Genomic DNA, 22,933 nt, shown 5'->3' on the forward strand with positions numbered 1-22,933 from the left:
TGGCACCTGTAAAAACAGAAAGATATCAACACAATGGTGCTCTGTCCAGCCCTACTACTGCATATTCGTGTGCACAGGGTCTGCTTGCTTCTGGAGCTCATGTCACAGCCCTAGCCTCTGGCTTCACTGTTACAAAATAGAAGACAATATCGCTTAAACTTAATTTCCTAAGACGAATTGTTCTTTCTTGGCAAAGTGCACACCACCACGTAGAAAATTTCTTCATGTTTGGGTATCAGTTTAGGGGTGTGTGAGTGTGTGTGTGTGTGTGTGTGTGTGTGTGAGAGAGAGAGAGAGAGAGAGAGAGAGAGAGAGAGAGAGAGAGAAAGAGAGAGAGAGAGAGGGGAGAGAGAGAGAAAGAGAGAATGTGGAAAGTGGTGAAGCAGGTGAAAATCATCTTTTAAAATGATTACAATGAGAGATATAAGGAACAATTGATTGGGGGAAGGGGTTTAAACACACTCATTCTCCATTGCCTTAATGATCTTGACCATTCTTGTGCTTTTCACAGTGGGCAATGACATGATTCCACCTAAAAATACCATCATAAGGATTTGTGTTGGGAAGAAGAAAAAGTCCAAATGAGAAAGAGAGCCTCACAAAGGAATGTGGTGTAGGAGATATCACTCTTCATTCTTCAAAACATACACCTAACTGAACTGTCTCATGGCAGAATGCTTCGATATTAGGACAGCTCTGTACAGTGAAATATTATGCAGAACATAAACACAAAGTGTTTGAATAACTTTTAGTGGCATTTAATATACACAGATATAATTGCAACTGAAGATTGCATGCAAAATAGAATGTGCAATATACAACCCACAATATTAAATTTGTGTGCCCTTATGTGATTTATACAATAATGGCCATGTTTTATACATGTATGTGTTGTATGTGTGCACATGCATATACACATATGTGTGTGCATGTGTATATGTACTCTCATACTTGTAGTAAGAAAACGTCTAACAACAGTGATTAGTTCCTGGTATTTGCATTATACATAATGTATTTTCCACATTTTAAAATAACGTGTCACCTTCAACAATCTCAGAAATTGTTTTCTGAGTATAAAAAAACTCAAATCAGAATAAAAAAGCTTAGGATGGGAACATTTGGAACTATGACCCAAAGGAGGGTCATACAAGGAAATAAGTCCATCAGTACAAATTTCATGAGTCAATGAAAGATTATTGAGTCATGGTATAGAAATAGTCTAAGATATTACATTAGCACAATATGCCTGACTTAAAAAAATCAAACCCCAATCAGGCTACTCAGCCATGTAATTCACACATTGTGAGAAAGCTCTAACAGAAAAATCCTAATGCAATGAATTCCAAAGGTCTCTAGTTTAGGGAATTTTTTTTATCATAGACATGAGCCATCGGGACCCTGTCAGAGAATCTCTCATGACCCCTTGCCTCTTTTCTTGGGCTGCAGATTCTCATTCCTGACACCCTGACAGCAGCATGTGCTCTGGGCTTTTCCAGATCAGTGTGTCCCAGTCAATTCATTATCTTCCTCTGGAAACTCTTTTGTGACTACCACCTGTACTTAGGGCACTGTCTCTCTTCCTCCCACTCTACACACTGAAACATTTTTGCTCCTTTTCCTTCCTGTGGTCTCTATCAGCTCTTGGTTCTTCCAGCTAATTATCTTTAGCAATGCTCTGACAAGTATAGGTGTTTCTACACCTATAGATGTAAAAGTATAGGTGTAAAAACACCTATACTTGTATACATCCTTTATCCCTATACTGGTATACATCTCCTAACATCTCTATCTGGAGTAGTAGACTTTTCCCATCCAGCCTACTCATTGCTCTAATAGTAACCAAATTATGTTTCCCAACTCAAAAGTTGTAAAATGGTTTTGTAATCCCCAATGAAATTCCTTAGTCAAATACTACATTTGCTAAAGTCTTATTTTATTTTCTCTCTTAAGGTCTAGCCAGAAAATGTCTTGCTTTTTCTCCCAAACACTCTTAACACTAAGTCTTCTCATCACTTTTAATGATATACTAACTTCAAACTATTCACAAGTTTTTTTCATTAATTTAACAACATGGGACAGAATCCAAAATGATTATTGTATCTCTCAGGGCAGTGCCCTGCATGTGGGTGATTAGTTAATGTTTCCAGAATGACATCATGTCATTTGTGTGGACACATAGGTAAGCAATACAACTATTGAGTTAAAACAAATGAATCAATAAAAAGCAAAATGTTTAAAAGTCATTAGAAAAGGAGGCAGAGAAACTCTCAAACAGAAAAACTCCCCAATTGTCATTTATAACATACATATTCAGCCCAGTCCTTGCATTTTTGCTAGCTCTGCCATCTTTGAGAGAGGACAGTTTGGAGAATGTTTTGGCAGTGAGCCAGAGTGATAGACTGACATAAGACAGAGAGAGGACCAAGTAATAACAACTATGCTGCTATCCAGCTTGGTTTAACTCTTTTGTCTTTCCATTGAGTTTCTCCCTAAAGTTACTATGAAAGCGTTCTAAAACTCTCCTCCTCTTCCATCTTGAATGTCTTTCAGATATCAACTCGCTTTAGATAGGACTGACTCATGCTTCAAAGCACAGGATAGGTACTAAATTTAAAAAAAGAATGAAATTATGGGTGGAAGAGGGTTCCGAGCCCAGACAATGAGCTCCATTTTCTCTAGACAATTTCAGTGGAATAGAAAAAATTTTCTTCCTAAGCAATACTTCATGTACGTATGTATGATAACCTTGAATCATTTACATCAGGACTTTTGCCCTGGTGGTCTGGAAAGTCCACATATTGGATCAAGTCAGAAGTTTTAAAATAAAGTGAGAATGGAAGTCTGGGAACTCATGTCCCTGGAATCTAGCATACCTGGGTACAACAATGTCACTTACCTATTACTGATAAACTCTCACACTCTAGCATACCCTAGAGCTCACAACTCTTTGGCCCATAGTTTGAAAACCATGGAACTAAGGCGGTTGTCTTTAAAAACGCTATGTTAACATGTCTCAACTGCTTGAAACACAATGAGGCTCCCTAACATTGACTTTTAAAACATTTTTTTTTAGCTTTTCCTATATTGAGTGATTAGGACATGGTTTTCTTACTAAATATCATCAGCGTTTATGTGTACATATGAGAGAGGGATACTTAACCTGGATATGTGGTTTATACAAATACAAACACTTTATATGCTGGTTATACGGGTCTGTGATGCATTTGAAGCAGACTTCACAGGTTGCTCAGGACAACACACAGAGTAAGGGTCACAGGGAAACATGATAGCTTGTGTGCTTCACCCCTGTGTTTTTGTAGTGTAGGAGATACTCTTACAATAGGAGCTCTTTTATTCACCCCAAGAGATTATGTAACCTCTTTGACCTTCAGTGTTTTCATTTATAAAATGTCGATGACAATATCGTTCATGCTAACTTCTTTGAGATTGTAAAACAAAAATTAAGTGATGTATGTGAAATCATTTTATAAACTTCAAATACATGTGATATATTGGACAAGTCATTTTACCAGTTTGGATCTCAATTTAATAGTGGCAATTGAACTTTGTTGAATGTTTAGCATCTTGCCACGAGCTTTACAGGTATTCTTTCACTGATTTCCCCCATGTACTCTCTGACAGGAACATTCTTATATTTGTTTGGCAGATGGTAAAACTCAGTTCTAGAAAGGTTAAGTAAAGAAATGACTTAGCAAGTAAAGTCATCTAGCTATGAACTCATAGACAAGGATGATGATGCTACCTATTCTATTAACTCATAAACTAATTGAAAGAATTCCACAAATTATTATTTTAAAAGTCTTATGTTATATTAATAAGGCCTGATCTTATTATTAGTGATGAATTAGCTTGATAAAGACTTGAGTTGCCCTGATAAGTGACTTAGAGTTGATTACATGATTGTCAGATAGTATGTGATATGGCTGTAAGCTCGGGCAAATAAAATACACCTGGATCATGCTTCACTATCTCATTATAAATAATGCACCTAAGTGGAATCAGATTTTATAATGCTATTTTACTTGCTTATACATCAGCTTGTCAAAATAGTATATTTAAACAAGATTGATCAGAAGGAAGTTGTTACTTTTCTGTATCACTTAACCACTGTAATAAAACTAGAGCTTACAGGAGCTCTATGATTAAGAAAACCTTTCATCACTTCATAACTGCTAAACAAGTAAACCCTTCTCTGGTCCTTACATGAAGTCTTCCCTTTTGCAGACACACGTGGCATAAATCCCATGTGAGCTGAACAGCAAAGTATCCCAGCTGGTTAAGTAGGATTTAGGCACTGGTAAACGGAGACTTCAAGAACTACCATCTTAATTTCTTATGATTATTTCTCTTTAAAAGTCAGACAAGTGTCATTTACTTTTAAGACGCAATTTTCCTAGGAATTACATTTCCTTATATGACAACAATCTATAGAGAAGCTCCCTTCCAGACTCCTTTCAAGGAGGAAAAGCTGATTTCTGGAGTGCTTAAGCGTTTCTCTGAGGTACCATCAACATAATTATCATAACCATCATCTTAGTCATAACAGAGGCAGTAACGAACATTTATTGAGTGCTTATCATGTGTCAGGCACTCCACTAAGCTCTTTAAATGTATTACACCACTTATTTCTCATGACAACTTTTATGAGGTAAGTAGTGTTATTATCCTCACTTCAGAGGATGAAAAAAAAAGCAACTAAGGCTTACTGAGAATAAGTAATTTGCCAAAGGCTACTCAACTAGTTAAGTGGCAGAGCCAGGGTCTCAAACACATCTATTTCATTCTAAAGTTTCTGTTTCTAACTACCAGCCTCTAGTGTTGCCGATTAGTGGTTTACCAAGTCAGCCCAAGAACCCAGGATTTTAGATGCCACTCACTACTCTTACCACTACTTCCAATGCAGAATGTTCCTTTACACTTATACTAGGATTCAGTTCTGAGACTTGTTCTTCACAATTTGGTCCCTGGCCAGGGATAAATTATGCAATTTACTGTCAAACTAAATGGAGTTGGACTAAAAAAAAAATCTACTTGATCACCCAGAGCTGCTGTTTGGGGCATACAAGTTTGGGCATTTGCTTAGGACAATTGCTCAGAATTCCTTGAGGGAAAGGGGAATCTGGATGCAGTTTAAGCTAGGAACAGATTTGCTCACTAATGATTGTGACTGTGATAGTATGATGAGTGAGAACTTTTTGCACTTGTCCACTGGTTGCCAATTTAAGCCCTTTTATTACTACCTTGGAGGGAAAACTAGAGGTCTGTGCCAACCCAATGTGCAAAGGTGGGTCTCTGATCTTCTCTCAGTGTCTTTCACAATCCCCTTGCCCCCAGCAATCTTAGTCTCATCCATGTCTCAGACTAAGACATCCTTATAAGGCTAAATGCCTCATGTTTTATGTCTGAAGCTGCTCTGAAAACACAGGGTGCTTATTAGCTGAAGTAAACTGTTATGTTTTAGTTTTTCAGAACCATAGGCATACACCTGTAGGCTTTCTGGCCTTATAATGGACTTGACCTTTTCATGTAAGCAACAAAAGCTGCTGCCCATATTTCTAAAATGCTTCCCTTTTTGTAAGATAATTACTACATGGTAACCATAGGCATAAGATTTTATATTTGAAAGGATCCCAAAGGTCATAGTTACATGGGGGGAAAATTTTTGTGGTAAAAATATAAAGCAGAAAAGTAAATCTGCAGTAGATCCCTGACACATAGGAGGGGTGTGTCTCTGGATTTCTGAGATTACCCAAATTGGGAAGACCACCTGAATGTACCGAGCATATGGTCACATAGTGATGTCATAGCTCTTAATTGCCAATGAAAAACAGTATTCATTTTAGCTAAAAGTCACTAAATCTTTATACCTCATTTTTGTTTTATTTCCCTTAGCTTTAGTGTTGCCTCTCTTTTTGACACTACTTTTGGCTAGGAAACTAGGTATTTTATCACTTTGTAAAAATGACTTCATAAATGACACTAGCTGAGAACAATAAAGTCTTCCTGGGTGGAAAGCATAGGGAAGTCAGGGAGGCTCAATCATTGGTTTTATAGGGCAATGATCTTAAATTCCTACCCCAGCAAAAAACCTCAAGTCACTACATGTCATGGATGGTCAGGCTTCCTTGGAGAAGAGCAGAAAGAAAGAACGCTAAATTTCTGAGTTCCAGGTATTAACTTTATAGAGTATGATCTCATCTCTTCTATGAGCTATGGACAAGACTGGAAAGAAACACGGTGAAAGCAGTGACAGTGCTTATCTGGGTGTAGTGGGGATTATTAGTGAGTTTTGTTGTTTTCAGTTTTTTGTTTTTTGTTTATTTTGTGCTGGTTCTGGGGCTTGAACTCAGGGCCTGGGTGCTGTCCCTGAGCATTTGTGCTCAAGGCTAGTCCTCTACTACTTGAGCTAAAGCTCCACTTCTAGCTTTTGGATGGTGAATTGTAGAGATGAGTCTCATAGGCTTTTCTGCCTTTGAACCCCAATCTTCAAATATCAGACTCATAAGTAGCTAGGATTGTAGGCTTGAGTCTCTGGAGCCCAGTTCATTCTAACCTTTGAACTTATCAAGATTTCTAAGTGAACATTCAATATCTTAGAAAAGAAAATAGGCTCAATGTGAAGGGTCTCCTCAAGTTCAAAAATCTCTTACCATTGAGTTAATTTACAATCATTGCCATCAGGAGATTTACTATTATTAAGAAAGCGAAGCAAATGAGAGAAAATGAAACAATAACAACAAAAAGAAGAGCAAATCAAAATAGGACAGACTGCCGGGGGTGGGAGTCTTGAGAATTCCACACCACTGGTAAGCTAGGCCTCCCTAAGAACTGTATTGAATTAGGACAATTCACAAACATTGTGCATGAGTTTAGAAATTTTGCGAATTTCCTCAAACTGAAATAATGACTTACGTTTACAAGCAATGAGATGGAAGTTGGAAGGATAAAGGCATGAGAATAAACAGTGATTTAGTAATGATTTAGTCATCGAAAGGCTCTTACATGACATATAAAACTACAATATACAAACGACACTGTTGAGATTTAGATGGGGTTCGATAATTCAATGAAATGTATGGATTTTAATTATTGGAAAGCAAAATAATGATAATAATGAAGGTAATGTAAGAAAATAAAAAATATGGCTAACGGTGGTCATACCCACCATTTTAGTCCAGCTTCTTGTTTAGATCTATTGTAATGAGAAAATTCTATGATCACAGAGAAATTTGCTAATGTTAACAATGTTAATACTTCCTCCTATAATCTTAAGATACTTAATTTTCCAACTAGACAAAAAATGGGAGAGGTTGGTAAGAGCTAAAAGTATTTATTTTGCAAAAAAGTGTATGCTTTTTTGCAATATAGCTTATCTTTAATTAGTTAAGACTGGTTGTTCAACATGTTTGACTATATCTTTTATGAATTCTTGCTTTAAAATACGTAAAATAAAATTTAGTCAAACAACTTTATGGAACATTAGGTTCTAAGGGCACAGTTTGAAAGCCAGTAATTCAATGACCAATCTTTTCATCCCTCTTGTATTGATGAAAAATGGAGGCCCTGAGGGACAAAGTAATAAACTAAGGTTGCCAAAATATTTGGTGCCATTTTTGCTATTCATTATACTTCTTTACCTTGAAATGGAATAAACATGGCTTTTTGAATGGGATTTTGTTTCTGTGTATTACAATAGACCCAGAATAAACAAATACTCTGATGGCTGGATATAATACTCTGATGGTTGTTTCTGGGAGAGGGTTTCATTATGTAGCTAGCTTAGAACTTGCTACGTAGCCCAGGCTAGCTTCAAACTCATAATCTTTCTGCTTCCACCTACCAAGGGTAGCAATTACCAGCATGCACTATTTGCCCCACTAGCAGGTTTTTGAAATTCAAAAATATCTTTGTACTAAAAGTATGTATATTTTCACCTTTGAGAATTTCTAATTTGGGAAACAGATATGTTGTTTGGTGTTGTGTCAATCTTGATTCTGCTACTAGACTGTTAAATCTGTAATTAGAAGATCTGATTCTGCTGTCTGATGAGAGAAGAGACCTAGAGTTTCTTCTGTCTACACTCCTCAGACCTTTGTTTCTCATTTTCTGTTGAAACTCAGAAACTGCTTATACCAGGTTAAAAAAAAAAAAGAGCTCATTTTCAAAGCAATTCCCGAATTGCCTTTACCTCAGAGTACTGTGTCTCCATTTCCTAAGGCAGCTTTCTCTTAAGTCTTTCTTATTGGTAAGTCTTAATTTTTACAGCTTTGTCTAATTACTTCTCCAATAAAAGGCTACATTCTGACATTTGCCTCCAACTTCTTTTTTTCTTTTTCCTTTTCTCACTTTTCTTTCTTCTTCTTTTTTTTAAAATAGCCACCTGTCCTAACATTTATACATGTGCTGTATTAGATGTTTTAAAATAACACAGGACATAGAAAAAGCATAAATTTCTCAGACAGACTTCTTTCCACGGAGTCTTTTGCTTTTGGATAATAACATATGAGCCAAAAATGCCACTCCCACAGAGAAGAATGGGTAAAAAACCAGAGGCCAGAAACAATGAGTAAAAATTTTCTGAATATAAGCATTTTCTTTAGATTACTAAAAAATGTACTTCTAGTTCATATCCGTCTTCTATAGCTATTTGTGTTCAATGAAGTATTTTTTACCCAGTAGGGAAAAGCTTTATGGAATCATGGCGAATGACTCCTTCATTTTACCCTGAAATGCGCATTTACATTTTCATGGGAATGTTTATAAAAGTTTCTAAGTCTTCTTGTGGTTGAGTTGGCCCATCAAAATTGGTATAAATATGCTTGCTTCACCTTGTCTTCTTGTTACAGATACTGATAAAAGTTTACTAATAGAATAATTCTAACCATTATCATATTCTAATAATTCTAATTATTATCATATTTGAATTATTATCATGGCTAAGATTATTTTGAAAGTTAAATAGTTTTAAAATAAATCAAGAAAATTTGAACACCTTACTTAGTTTTGAATTCATATTCAACTTTTAATATCTAATATTCTGGTATAGCATGAAGCTAAATTTCACATCCACTAGATTTTAGAGCTATAAGATATCTATTATTTCCTCTTCCTTTCGTGAATTCACTTTCATAAGGAAGGTCATATGGGACCTTAACATTAATTAAAAATAGCAACTTCACATCCCACATAGAACTTAGAATTCATGAAGATAAGGTTGAAGGAGCACAAGAATGTAGACTTTAAAAATAGAGGAAAGATAAAATAAAACTGCATTGCTTATAATACGAACACAGAATAATTTGCATCCCCATAAGCTCATATAGGATTTGAACCCTTATGATTGGTTTTCATAAAACTAGGATGCTCTGGCTTAAAAAACAAACAAACAGTGAAGTGTTTTTCAGAAATTTAAGGGATTTACAAAAAGATGCTTTGCCTTTTGGTCTTCATGATTATTGCTTACTTTTGTAGGGGAAGATTTTTCTTACAGTCTGATAAGTTAAGCTGTTAGGAAAAAGAAGCACTAGCAAGTATTGCAGAAGTGCCAAGGCAAGTATTACATCCATGAAACAATTCTTCACTTGGACTTCCATGATTACCCATCATCTAAGATATTTCATTTATCAGGCTGATTTCTGGTGCTGCAAATAATAGGAAAGCCAATTTGATTTGATTTCCAAAGAGCAAACAATGATGTGTGTAAGTATTGTGTTTCAACGTTTAAAGCTCCTAATTAAAAGGGTATTAAAATATCTGACCACGGAAATAAGTCCTGCTTTCTATTTCACAAAGGCCAATTTTGTTCACAGATAGAACTGTGTAAATCTGGCCCTGACTCTGTTATTAATTGGCATGGATTAATTAGGCTAGAACAAATCAGCTATGACCATGAAATATGGTCTGCCATGTCCCTGATCACAGACAGGGACTAAATGGAAAGAATACTAAGAACATTGTGCCAGCACATTAATTAGGAACATGAAGCTCTTCACTGGCCTGGACCTTGATAAGAAAAGAAACAAGAAATCAGAATGAAAAGAAATCAGAAGAGACAATGGCTGTAAGGATGAAAGTGACTTTACCTTTCACTTCACAAAAGCAAGATCCATAGTTTTGAAATACCATCACACAGTCAGAAGACCCAGGGCCAGGGATACTAGTCACATATAATTAGGAATAGACACTGGACAGCAGTACTCATGATTTATTTTCATACTCATGATTTATTTTCAATTACAATTCACTTTAACTTAAGCTTAGGAATATGAGTTACATTTGTTTTTGCCAGTCCTGGGGCTTGAACTCAGGGCCTGGGCACTATTGTTGAGCTTCTTTGCTCAAGACTAGTACTCTACCATTTAAGCCACAGCATCACTTCCAGCTTTTTCTGTTTATGTGGTACAAAGGGATCAAACCCAGGGCCTCATGCATGCTAGGCAATCACTCTACCACTAAGCCACATTCCCAGCCCCATGATTTACATTTATAATAAATGAAGCAGTACACGTGACTGACCTGGCTGGACAAGGATCCAAGTTGCACTCCTGAAGCTTGGGTTTGGGCTTGATATTCTCTGGGTAATAGTGACAGTACTGATCCGCAACTACACGGTTGCTCCGAAGATCATAACACTCAGCTGATGTCAGCTGGTAACCTGTAAATATCAAACCCACCAGACAAGTTTCAAATTCATGCCAATGCATTATACTTCTTTAGGATGTTTTGGCCATTTCACATTAATGGAAATAATGCTCTGATGCCCCCATCATTTCCAGGAAAAAAAAGACACATAGTTGAAAGGCTTATTAAGTTTTGCAGGCCTCAAATACTGTATTTTCTCAAGTAATCTACTCATTTTAGCAATGAAATTGTGTTATAGGGATTGAATTATATAAGGGCAGAGGGAGATTACAAGTCTATAATAATCTGTTGCTTTTGAATAATATAAAAACAGAACACAGAACTCTAGATCCAAAAGAGGCCATCAGTGGTTTTTTTTTTTTAACCAACCAGTTTATCGAAGGATGTTCAACTGCTTTTTTAGCAACTGGTACTAGGAGGATTAAACTGTCAAATAAGTAAATTAATTAAGTACAATACACTCCAACATTTCTCCTTTGGACAATGGGGTGGGTGGAGTATATAACACAGGGTAAGGTCCTGCCAACTACCAGGCAACATAACTTTGCCTAAATTTGACTTGAATGGGTTGAGCTGGATAAAGGAACAATTAAGATCCTAACAGTTGATAGCAGGAATCTTGTTTCTTTACAGAAGTCAAGTACAACTCTGATAAGAACAGACATTATATATTCAGAAAGAATGATACTGTACAATCTGTAAAGAAATGGAAAGGCATGGAAACGTTTATGTTTAAAATTTAAATTTAAAAAGGCTAGGTAGAGAGGAGATGAGTGAGAATGTTGAAATGGATGACATTGATCAAGATGCATTGTATTTATAAACTGTTTTGATTAATGGCAACTACTTTGTATAATTACTTAAAGATAATACAAATTCAATAATAGTAATAACAGTAACAACAATAATCAAAAATTCTTCTAATAACCAAAAACCTTCCTCTACTGCTCAGCTTTTGCTTTCCCCAGCATATTTAGTCATTTCTCTTTATATTAAGTCTTTAGTCTATATTTCTGTCTACTAATTTCCATTGTTTACAGAAATCTTTTCTATGAAATTGCTGTCATGCTTAATTTTAGACTAAATGTGTTTTATTTTTAATCTACCCTCTTACTGTCTTATTATCCATTTCGAGTGACTTAGGTTTATGGCTTAGGTTCTTGGAGTGTAAAGCAAGTGTATATAAAGAACTAAAACAGTTGTATTCTACAATCTTAACCAGTCCCCCAAATATGTGCTCTCTGGCATGGAGGTAAGTACTATTATCATTAAATATGTATTAAGAAGCAAGATTTAAATTGTTAAGGGACTTGCAAAGGATTTTAGGAAATCAGAAGGAGGCTTTAAGCCAGATTTCCTGGCTTGAGCCTGTGTTCTTAGACCACCCACAAGAATTAATTGTTCATTAAAGATCTAAAAAAAGATCTTTTAAATGTCTACTGGAAAGATGAAAAGCATGGGAAGTTATGAAAGCAGTGGGTAGGAACATGTGTTCCATTTACTTTTTTGAATTATTGAAAATATCAAGGAGCAAAATGGTATTTTAGATAAGTAAATGTACCGCTTTTCTTTTCAGATCCACTGTATTCCAAAATAGCTATTTTTAGAATGAGATAAAAATTTTTATAGCATTCTATATAGAAATTTCTACTCAGGAACAGAATTTATTATTAGTAAAAATAATTGTAGAAATAATAAATTACAGCAAAATAATAAATGAATTATAAATATGAGATTATGATTTTGTCAAAATGATAATTTGTCAACCTAAACTCATTGCTTTGAAGCTCATCTATAAAGGCATGAAGCAAAATCCAGAAATAAAATGATGCAAATAACCACAATAGTCAGAGAATGTGTTCTGAGGTTTCACAAGATATTTTGGAGTAATAATTCTCCCTATTAGGCAAAATGACCAACCAGCTGAATCCGGAACCAGAAACATGGAAGGTTAACTTATAGATCATTTCATTAATTTTCAAACTGTTCATGAAGTGAGAGGAAGGCTAGTCTTGATATCCCTACACCTTAATTGACAACAGGTTTCCTTTATGCTAGTAAGATTTCCATTGACTTAAGGTTTGATACTGAAAACATGAGAAAACCATGGGGTTTCAACTGAGGCCTTGTGCTTGCTTGCTAGGCAGGTGCTCTACCACTGAGCCAAGCCTCCAGTCAAAGATTAGTTTTACTTTAAAATTTGTGGAAAATGAAGCTTAAAGGACTTGAATGTTCATTAATGTAACACTAGTTGCCTTATTGTATATTGAACTATTGTTTAAGTTACTGAGATTGTAAATGCACAATAGCTCTGTGCCATTGTGTGCAGAATTACTATTCTCAAGAAGGGATACATTTACAAACGTAGATTTCTTACTTTTTTTGTTTTCTAGAAATGTGTTGATCTAAAAATTGATGACATGTTTATAACCTTGTATCACAGCATATCCATCCATCCTAAGCCTTACAATATGTAGACTTCAATTTTACGGTGTCATACAATTTGTTGAAACTATTTTCTGTGCTAGGATTAATAGATATATCAAAGTAATATTTTCCCATGAACCATCAGAGAAATTGGAAGTTTATTCTTAAATAAACTTAGAAAGGTGAACTGCATCATATTTCTGTTTTATAAAAATTCATGAACCATTATTTGTCCCAATTTTGTAGTACTATCATTTATCTCTTGCCAAATTATTTTAGTGATGCTTGTGTAGATGAACTATTTACTGTTATCAAGAGGAATTGTACTCATGAACTGATATGTAGAAATAAAAGTCCACTGTACACCTATTTAGAGAAAATAAAAACAAATTAAAAATAAAGTCATCCAATTAACCAGATTCCATGAAGAATGAGAACTTACCTGATGCACTAATTTTCAAGGGAATATATGGATAATTTTATGCACACTAAGAAAATTTAAAAGAAAGCTGCAAAGTTAGCAATCAATCTAATATGGTCATATACCGCTTATGAAAAGAATTTGGTAATATATTTTATATATATATATATATATATATATATATATATATATATATCAATAGCCACAAAATTGTGTCTAGAAACTTCACTTCTAGATATTCATTCCAAGCAAATAGCTTAAATGGAGAAAAAACACTTAGGTATTAAATTATTTATCACATTATAATAGTATGAAAGTTGAAATGAAGTAAGTGATCTGCTATAAGTAAATAAATAAATAATTTTAAAACAGCTCAAAGCAATATTATATATTGCTTTTGTATATATATATTATATATATATATTATATATATAACCATTATAATTATGAAGAGCAGAGAATTGGAACTAGAAACCTTTTCCAGAAACACAAAATGCTGTCCCATAATACAGATGGAAAGAATGAAGACAGAAATTCATTTTGTGACTCTTTCGAAGAGATGCCTTTTAATTGATTTCTAAGCAAATTCATGCATGAATAATGAAGTATAGATGAAAAAATCTGAGTTTTAGTCTACAATGGGGTCGTTTTTTTCTGGTAGAAAAGTATTTCCTCTAATTAAGTCTGACAAACACTCTTCATGACTTCACCTCAACCATAGCAGTTTATTCTTAAATGAATGGAAGTAGTGCCTCAGGACAATGCTGTTGCCAAATGATGAGATTATTATTCCTGGCTTTTCATGAAATGAAGGAAAGTCTCCTAATGAGACTACAGAAAAATTTCTGGGGCATCTCCACTGCCCTACAGGAGGCCTCAGGATTTGGCTCCATTTAGAAGGGATGGGATCTATCACAGCACCCACTTCCTCCATGCTGAAGTCATTTCATTCTCATAAAGCCTAGCTTTCCTTGAAGAAACTTACAGCTTCTATGCTAAGGAATCACCATTACCTCCTCCACAGGTTGCTGAGCAAGGAAAGAAATCTGTCTCTCTCCATCGATGGATGATAGGCTGATAGAAGATGAACTGGACTGTGCTGTCTGCGGGCCCTGAGTCATGGATCTGTAAAAGACAACAGGAAAGTTAAAGGACTCTGGTGACAGGGTAGGATTTTCTGGGTCTCTGCATGGTGCTACTAAGGGTCTGGCCTGTGTGAGGGGCTGCATCAGCAAGGGCAATGGCAGTATCTCTCATCGTACCAGGAACTGGTCATGGTCCTTGCAGCTGCCTCACCATTCTTACCTTCCCAGCTCTTCTGTCATGGAACAGATGGATATATTCAGTATGATTCTACCATTATCTTACCCAAACCACCATGCTCGTTCCTTATCTTCCTGTATGTCCAATCTCTCTGGCATAGAAGATAACATTATGTGGGTCTTTTTTTTCTGAGTCTATATGCACAGAGATAGACAATTCTTCTATGAAAATTATAAATTCCATATATTGCTAAAATTGAAGGATACTGTCAGTGGTTAATTAAAACAAGAAAAATTGCGCAGGAATTAAACAGCTTTGCCTTTTGCATTCAGAAATGTATGAAAGCTCAATTTTGTAATTCATATATCTGAATGTGCAAAATTACTACTTGGAAGCTCACTAAAATGTGAATTCCTGGGCTCAGGACCAGACATCTAGGCAATTCCAATGCAGAAAGACCAAGAACCAAACTTTAAAAGTTGCCAACTTGTATTATACAGGCAATTACTTTCAAATAAAACTGGTGTTTATGGAAATTACAACACCTATTTTTTAAAAGGGGAAATATGAGAAAATAATTTTCCAATGGTTTGGAAAAGTACCAGGTTGAGAAAGATACTCAAACTGAAAGAAAAGAAAAAAGTATCTAATGGAACAATTAATTTCAAGAGGCATCTCAGTATTTCGTGAAGGCACAATGTCTTACTTAATATTTAGACTACTGGGTAAGGTTTAGACTAATTATTATGTAAAAAGAGTTTAAAAACAATTGAGAAGATCACTTCTTATTGTAACTACAGAGTAATAATTAGAAAAGTTTCAGAGTCCAACTGAATTCTCAGCTGAAGTAATCCCTCCACCCACTGGGGATTGAATTCTACCACTTGGGTCACACCCCTGACCCCCTCCCCCCCCAGTCTTTGTTTTAAACTCTTCCCAATGAACACTGATTGCTTTGGCCTTAGATTATTTTAAAGATAATCTCATTCCTCAACTATTAATCTCAAGAAATGGATCCTAAACACAAAAAATACAGGGGGAATGGGCATACTAAATAAACAGGATGAAAATAACAACAACAACTGGTAAGTCCCAAATCTAGATCTGTTTTTGGAATATAACTAGGAAAATAAAAATTTTCTCAGAAAAGTCTGGGAGAGCTGGGGAGAAGTGGGGGTGGGGATCTATACTTTATCTGATATGGCACTAGGGCTCTGATCCATGGAGCCCTTAGGCCTTTTTTAATTAGAATAAACACTGATACAATTCCTTCCTTTAAAACAAAAACAGCTGAAGCAATATACGTCTTTCACAAAAGGGGAGCATTATTGCAGATTAGTATTTCTCAGTGCTAAGTGTCAGATACAAGGATACCTAATTGCTGGCTTAGGGATGTAGCTATAATAATTATCTTTGGGGAAAATATATTTTGAAGCTCACAAAAGCCCTTCACCTTCTGGAGTTGTGTGATTTTTCATACTAGAAAATGACTAGAGGAGGAGTCTCACTTTAACTCCACTTCCCAGAAAAAAATGAGAAGACCTAAACAAAGGTCTTTTTTTTTTTTGCTATGGGGGCAAGATTCTGTTTTTAGAATGTTAAAAACTGAGAATATGAGGGAAGAAATTATAGCTATTTAAGGCCAAAGTGAGGAAGATGAGACATCACATAGGAAGCCTTATTCTGGGGTATCTGCATCATATCAGCTTTGTCTTTGGGTCTACTTAAAGCAAATCTTTTTCTCAGCTTCTTAGAAATGACCAGTGGAAGCATCTCATGCTCATGCTCTAGAAGGAAGGAATGGATGATGGATGAGGAGCTTTTGATGTGTCTCTCAAGCTGTCTTCACAGTACCAGGCAACCACCATGGGGTTGTGATGACAAATGCACTTACGGTTATTTGTATCCTTGTACCTGTCTTAAGACCATCTTAATTCTCATTTTAAAGTAGAAAAAATGCTTATTTTTTTAAAGAAAGATAAGGCTACTCTGATGTCTTTCTTTGATGGGCTAACTGGTGCACATGGAGATAAACGAGGTAGCCATGTTCCTGACCTGTAGTTTGCTGCATTCCAGATGGCTCAGTCCTTGTTATTATTAGCTCTGTGGCTCCCTAAACCCTAAATCCTCAAATACCACGTGCCAGTTCTCAAGAGCATGTAGAAAACTTCAGTATGACACCTTAGATTGTTGGTGTAGGGAGCTGAACACATCTGGTATATGTAATTTTGACCTCCTATGCTAATAAGAATAAAGAATGTTCAGAACCAAGCTCTTCTTCCTCTAATTACAACATTTCAGTGCTTGCAATTCAATATAATGACTTCTAAAACTAAAAGTAAACAAGAAGGGAGGTAGAAATCAGTGGTAGAGTGCTTATGTAGCATGTACAAAGGCTTGGGTTTGATCCCCAGCAATGGGGGAAAGAGGGTAAAAAGAAAACTAAAACTGATCCCTCTCCAGAGCAACTGATTGCACTGTCATGGCAGAACTGGAGGGGAAGTGGTGTGTGTGTGTGTGTGTGTGTGTGTGTGTGTGTGTGTGTGTGTGTATGTGGTTACGTTGAGAACTGATTCTCTATAAATTCAAAGCAAACATAGGAAAAAAATTAAGCACATAAAGGACTGTGCAAGCATCTTTTTCGCTCTTTTTTTTTTTTTTGTCAGTCATGGGGCTTAAACTCTGGGCCTGGGGGCTGACCCTCAACTCTTCAGTTCAAGATGAGCACTTTACCACTTGAGCCACAGCGCCCCTTGCAGTTTTCTGAGTGGTTTATTGTAGATAAGTGTCTCACAGACTTTCCTGCCCCAGACTGGCTTTGAACCTTAATCCTCGGATCTCAGGCTCTTGAGTAGCTAGGATTACGGGTATGAGCCACTGACACCCAGCATCATCTTTCTCTTCTCTATTGAGAATAGGGCAGTGTACAAACTTCTGGGTGTTGGCAAACTAAATGTCTTTATACTGTCCTAAATAGGCATCTCAGGATGTTTGCATTCAGAGTCTCCCTAAATCATCACGGCCACAGTTCAGCCATTGTTCTGATGAGGACAGGTGAGCAAAAGGTGAGCCATAGGCAACCCACTAGTATGCATCTCTGAGGTCTGCCTTGGTGACAGTCCTCCAGGACATTGGGCTGTCATACCTTGGGATGCTAGGACACGGTGCAAGTAAGTCAATGTGCCTGCTTAGAGAAAGAATCAGATGGAAAACAGGGAGTTATGACTTTTTAAAAAAATACTCTTCTTAAATATCTCAGATACATACTTATTTGAGGCTCTTTTAGCTATTGATAGTGATACTATATCCTCAAAACTGCTATGAAAACATTATTATTGCTTTTGTCTGAACTTTCAAACACATGCAATAGCAATCAAATCCGCCTTACAGCACTATGTGTCTTGGAAAAGTGTGGGTAAAATTGTTTTCATTACCCTTCTCAACATTCTGTCAACTCCTTGGAGGCAGTTACCATTTTTGTTTTGCTCTTCATCCTTTCTTTGGCATCAATTCCAAAGTTTGGCACACAGCTGGTGTCCAAACAATGCTAAATAAGTGAATGCATGCATGCAAAATGACCCCAAAAATTATATTGATTAGGATCCTCTCAAGTACTTTTGGAATCAGAAACTATTAGCTATGATAAATTCTTAGAATCTTTATCATCTTTTTATATATATCTGTCAGTTTTCCTTTAAGATGTTACTTATTATTTCAATCAACTAATGAATTTCATGAAAAGCAGCAAAATCTTTACAAACAATCTTCACCTGTCTATTATCATGCAAAAAGATAATCTGTGAAGAAAGGAAGATGGTGGAGGAGAAGCTGGGGGCTAAGCAAGCTCTCCTGTAGAAACCAGTATTAGTATTCCAGTGGAAAATCTAAAGCTAGAGAGACACACCAAGTGTGTTATCATAGTACAGAGTTTGGCCAGAGAGGAAAAACTCAGGTAGCTTAGTTAAGGATATAGATCCAAGCAACCCTGGTTAGATGCAGTAGCAGCAGCTGCCGCCATCTTAGTCACAGAGTGCCCGGGACAAAGGCGCCAGAGCAGATTCTACTCACCGCAAGCAAGAACCAATAGGATTGGAAATCTTCATTCAGCCAACCACAGTCAGTCACAGACCATAGATGGGAATGACCCAGAAACAGAGGGATAGGTGTGAGTACTACAAGACATCCTCACTCCTTTTCACTGAGCAGCAGTGGGAAGGTAGCCCATCCCCCACCACCAGAGAAAAACTCCATCTTTGATACTGACACAGACCCAGCCAGAATAGCTACCATGATTTGACCTGTGGCAGGGCTCAGCTTCACCCCTGGGGAGAGTTGCCTCTCCCAAGCAGAGGCAGCTTAAACTAAGGTGGGGCAGACTCTCCTTAGTGGGTAAACAGAGCCAGAGACTAGACTACCCAGCTGCTGCACTGGAAGCAACTCCAGCCCTTGAGCAATTGGAAACTTGGTACACATAAATTCTGAGATTGGCTCCAGACTGGGATGATTGAGTGTCTCAGGAGCTAGCCCATCAGGGTAAAGCTACTGATAGCGGACAGGCCACAGCCCAACCTACAACCTAGCAACCCTCACAGCAACTCCAAGCTAGAGGAAACAGCCACCTTGCTCTTTTGTGATTCTCAAAGTAGATCACCCTCCCACTGAACTAGCCTAGGAGGGGGACATAAAAAAAAAAGAGCTTCCATCAGCCTGCTGAAACAATCTGATTTAAGAAACCAACCAAGCCACAGGACAACCAAACACCACAAGCAAACGAGAGACTCCACCACCAAGAGACTGGCTACAGACACAGGGAAGAACCAAGAACCACCCCTGCCGTCCTCCCTCCAATTTTTTTTTTTCCTGAAGAACTTTTTTCTTTTAGTTTAAACTATCTATTTTTCTCATTTTTATTTTAGGTTTTTTTTGTCATTGTGGATATTATTTCTTTTTTATGTTTATTTTTTTTAATATTTTCTTTATACTCTTTTCCCTTCTGGCCCATTTAGGGTATTTTTTCTTTTGCATTACTTAATAGCTGTTCTGTTCACCCCCCAGATATTTACCTGTCTTCTATTAGACTTTATCCTTCATTGTGTACATACTTAATTCAGATATCACAGGTCAAACTCTCAGCCTTAACTACATTAGTTGTAGAATTATTTCTTTGTAATTATATAATTTTTAAGTGTTTCATTTTAAAGTTTTAATTTTTTAATCCCTTCTTTTTCTTTATCTATCTTTTCCTTTCTTGCTATCCCTGCCCTTTCTCTGAATTGCTCTCTCGCTTTGCCTCCCTACTTCCTCCAATCTTATTTTCTCCTCACAGTTCTCCCTAAACCTATTAATTTCTGGTCTGTTGACCCCTTACTTGATTTTCTTAGTCCATTGATTCCCTAGCTGTTTGTTGTTGAACTAGATTGTATCTGTTGAACTAGACTGCACTGTACCCATTTTGACTGGATCAAACAATCTGTGCAACTACAGGGCTCTGCTTGATACTTGCCTTAAAACAGTGTTCTAGCTCAGAATTGGTTTGGCTATAAACCCAAATGGGCAGAATAAGCAGAAACACAAGAAATATGGCAAGTCTAGGTATTTCAACTCCTGCTCATGATAACCAGGCATCAGAGCAGTCAATGAATAACTCAACGAGGGTTCCCAAAATGCTCTACAAATCCTACTGGTAAACATGATGAATGAAAAGTTTGAAAGCCTGCAAAGGTCTCACTGTGAGCATGATAGGGAAATGCATGAGCGTGATGAGGCTAACCAAAGATTAATACAGGAATATTGGGAGCATAATGAGACTAATCTAAGATTAAAAGAGGAATTGCATGAGTGGGGATAAGAATAAACAAAGATAAATTGAGGCATTCATGGAATCAGACAAACAAACAGCTGGAAGAATTTAGGGAGGCCACAAAGGGAATGCTGAATGAAGCCCAACAGAAGAAAAGGGAGTCCAATGAAACTATAACCAATCAACTAAAGGATCTGAGAATGTACACTGAAAACCAAATTAAGGAAGAAGTCCATACAAGATCTAAAACAAAGCAACAAAGAATTTTAAGCCATCAAATTTGACCAATTAGAAAGAAAAGAAATAGAAAACAAAGTAGAAAGCCTTGACAGTAGGTTAGATCATGCAGAAGAGTTAATCTCTGGGACTGAAGACAGCCCAGATATTATAGAGAAAGAATAGACAACTATTCAAGACAAATCAAAGAAATATGCTAGATCTATTCAACATCTAGAAGATGTCATCAGACAGCTTAATTTGTGGGTGTAGAGGAGCACCTAGGTGTAGAGCAGCACCTAGAGACAGAAGCTAACAGTCTAGGAAATTTATTTAACAGGATCCTAGCAGATAACTTACCAGACATGCAAAAAGATAGCCCTATTCAGATACAAGAAGCCTTTAGAACCCCAAATAGACCAGAACAGAACAGGACAAATCACCATCACATTATAATGCACACAGGATCAATTCAGACCAAAGAAAGGATCCTTAAAGCTGTCAAAGAGAAAAGATCAATTACCTATAAAAGAAAACCAATCAGAATAACTTAAGATTTTTCAGCAGATACAATTAAAGCAAGAAGAGCCTGGAATGATATATGCCATGCCCTAAAGACAAACAACTATCAGCCAAGACTACTGTACCTAGCATAACCCTCCTTCATAATTGAAGGTCAAATAAAAACCTTCCACAGCAAAGAAAAATTGAAACAATATATCTCCACCAAACCATCCCTACAAAAGGTACTTAAAGATGTTTTACACCTAGAAAACCAACAAGAGCACAATAAAGGCCAAGAGACAGCCCCCAAACAGAATACAAGAAGCATAGGAAAAACCCAGTTAGAACAGCCCCTAAGAAGGTGGATGACATGGCAGGAACTACACCTCTCAGTCCTTACTCTCAATATTAATGGACTTAACTGTACAATTAAGCAACATAGACTGTCTATTTGGATCTATCTGCTGCCTTCAAGAGACACACCTTGCTGACAAAAACAAACATATTCTGTAAGTGAAAGGCTGGTATAAAATCTATTAAGCAAATGGCCCCTATGAACAGGTGGGAGTTGCAGTACTACTATCAAATAAAATAGACTTCAAATTAAAATTAGCGAGATAAAGAAGGTCATTACATAATAATTTAGGAATCTGTCCTTCAGGAGGATATTACAATTCTACATACCTATTCACCAAATAATGGAGCACCCAAATTTATCCAAGAAACACTACTTTCCCTAAAATCTCACATTGATCCAAAGACATTAATTGTTGGGGAATTTAACACATCAGTATCCCTGCTGGATAGGTCAACTCAGCAAAAACTCAACAGAGAAACCTCAACCCTAAACAACTTCATAGATCAACTAGACATAAAAGACATCTACCTAATATTTCATCTAGCAGCATCAGAATACACGTTCTCAGCAGCACACAGAACATTCTCCAAATTGGGCACATTTTAAGTCACAAAGCAAATTTGTCCAAATTCAGAAACACTGAAATTACACTCTGCATTCTCTCAGAAGACAAAGATAGAACTCAACATCAAAAGCCACCAAAGGAAATCCTGTAACACATGGAGGCTAAACAACACATTGTTGAACTACCAGTGGGTGGTGAGGGGCGGGGGGGGGGGGGGGGGGGGGAGGGGGAGGGGAGGATGATTAGGGGGCCAGGGGGAGGATGGGAAGGGATGGGAAGGGGAAACAAAGGAGGAGGCTACAATGCTTGCCCATGTAATTGTAACCCCGCTGTACAGTATTTTCACAATAATAAAAAAAAGAAATGTACTCATTATCTTGCCCATGTAATTGTAACCCCTCTGTACAGTATTTTCACAATAAAAAAAATGTACTCATTACCTTGCCCATGTATGTGTAACCTCTCTGTATGGTATTTTCACAATAACAAAAAAATAATAAAAAAAAGAAAGAAATATAAGACCTAGCTACACAGGAGGCTGAGATCTCAAGATTGTGGTTCAAAGCCAGCCCAGGCAGGCGAGTCGGTGAGACATTTATATTCAATAAACCACTAGAAAACCGGAAGTGGCACTGTGGCTCAAGCGGTAGAGCACTCGCCTTGAGCTAAAGAATGCAGGGACAGCCCCCAAGGCCAGAGTTCAAGCCCCACGACCAA

General features: G+C 36.8%; 1 protein-coding gene across 1 annotated transcript in view; it reads right to left on the reverse strand.

Annotated features, from left to right (window-relative positions):
- Positions 1–22,933, reverse strand: part of Adamtsl1 (ADAMTS like 1) — a 391,483-nt gene that overhangs the window by 203,812 nt on the left and 164,738 nt on the right. Inside the window, exons 8-9 of the mRNA XM_042692956.1 lie at positions 14,524–14,635; positions 10,537–10,675 (exon numbers count right to left, since the gene is read on the reverse strand). Of these exons, the coding sequence (XP_042548890.1) occupies positions 10,537–10,675; positions 14,524–14,635 (251 nt within the window). The remainder of the gene's footprint in view (positions 1–10,536; positions 10,676–14,523; positions 14,636–22,933) is intronic.

Source organism: Dipodomys spectabilis, unplaced genomic scaffold, assembly GCF_019054845.1.
Source record: "Dipodomys spectabilis isolate Male_0828 unplaced genomic scaffold, ASM1905484v1 ptg000158l, whole genome shotgun sequence".
Lineage (NCBI taxonomy): Eukaryota > Metazoa > Chordata > Mammalia > Rodentia > Heteromyidae > Dipodomys > Dipodomys spectabilis.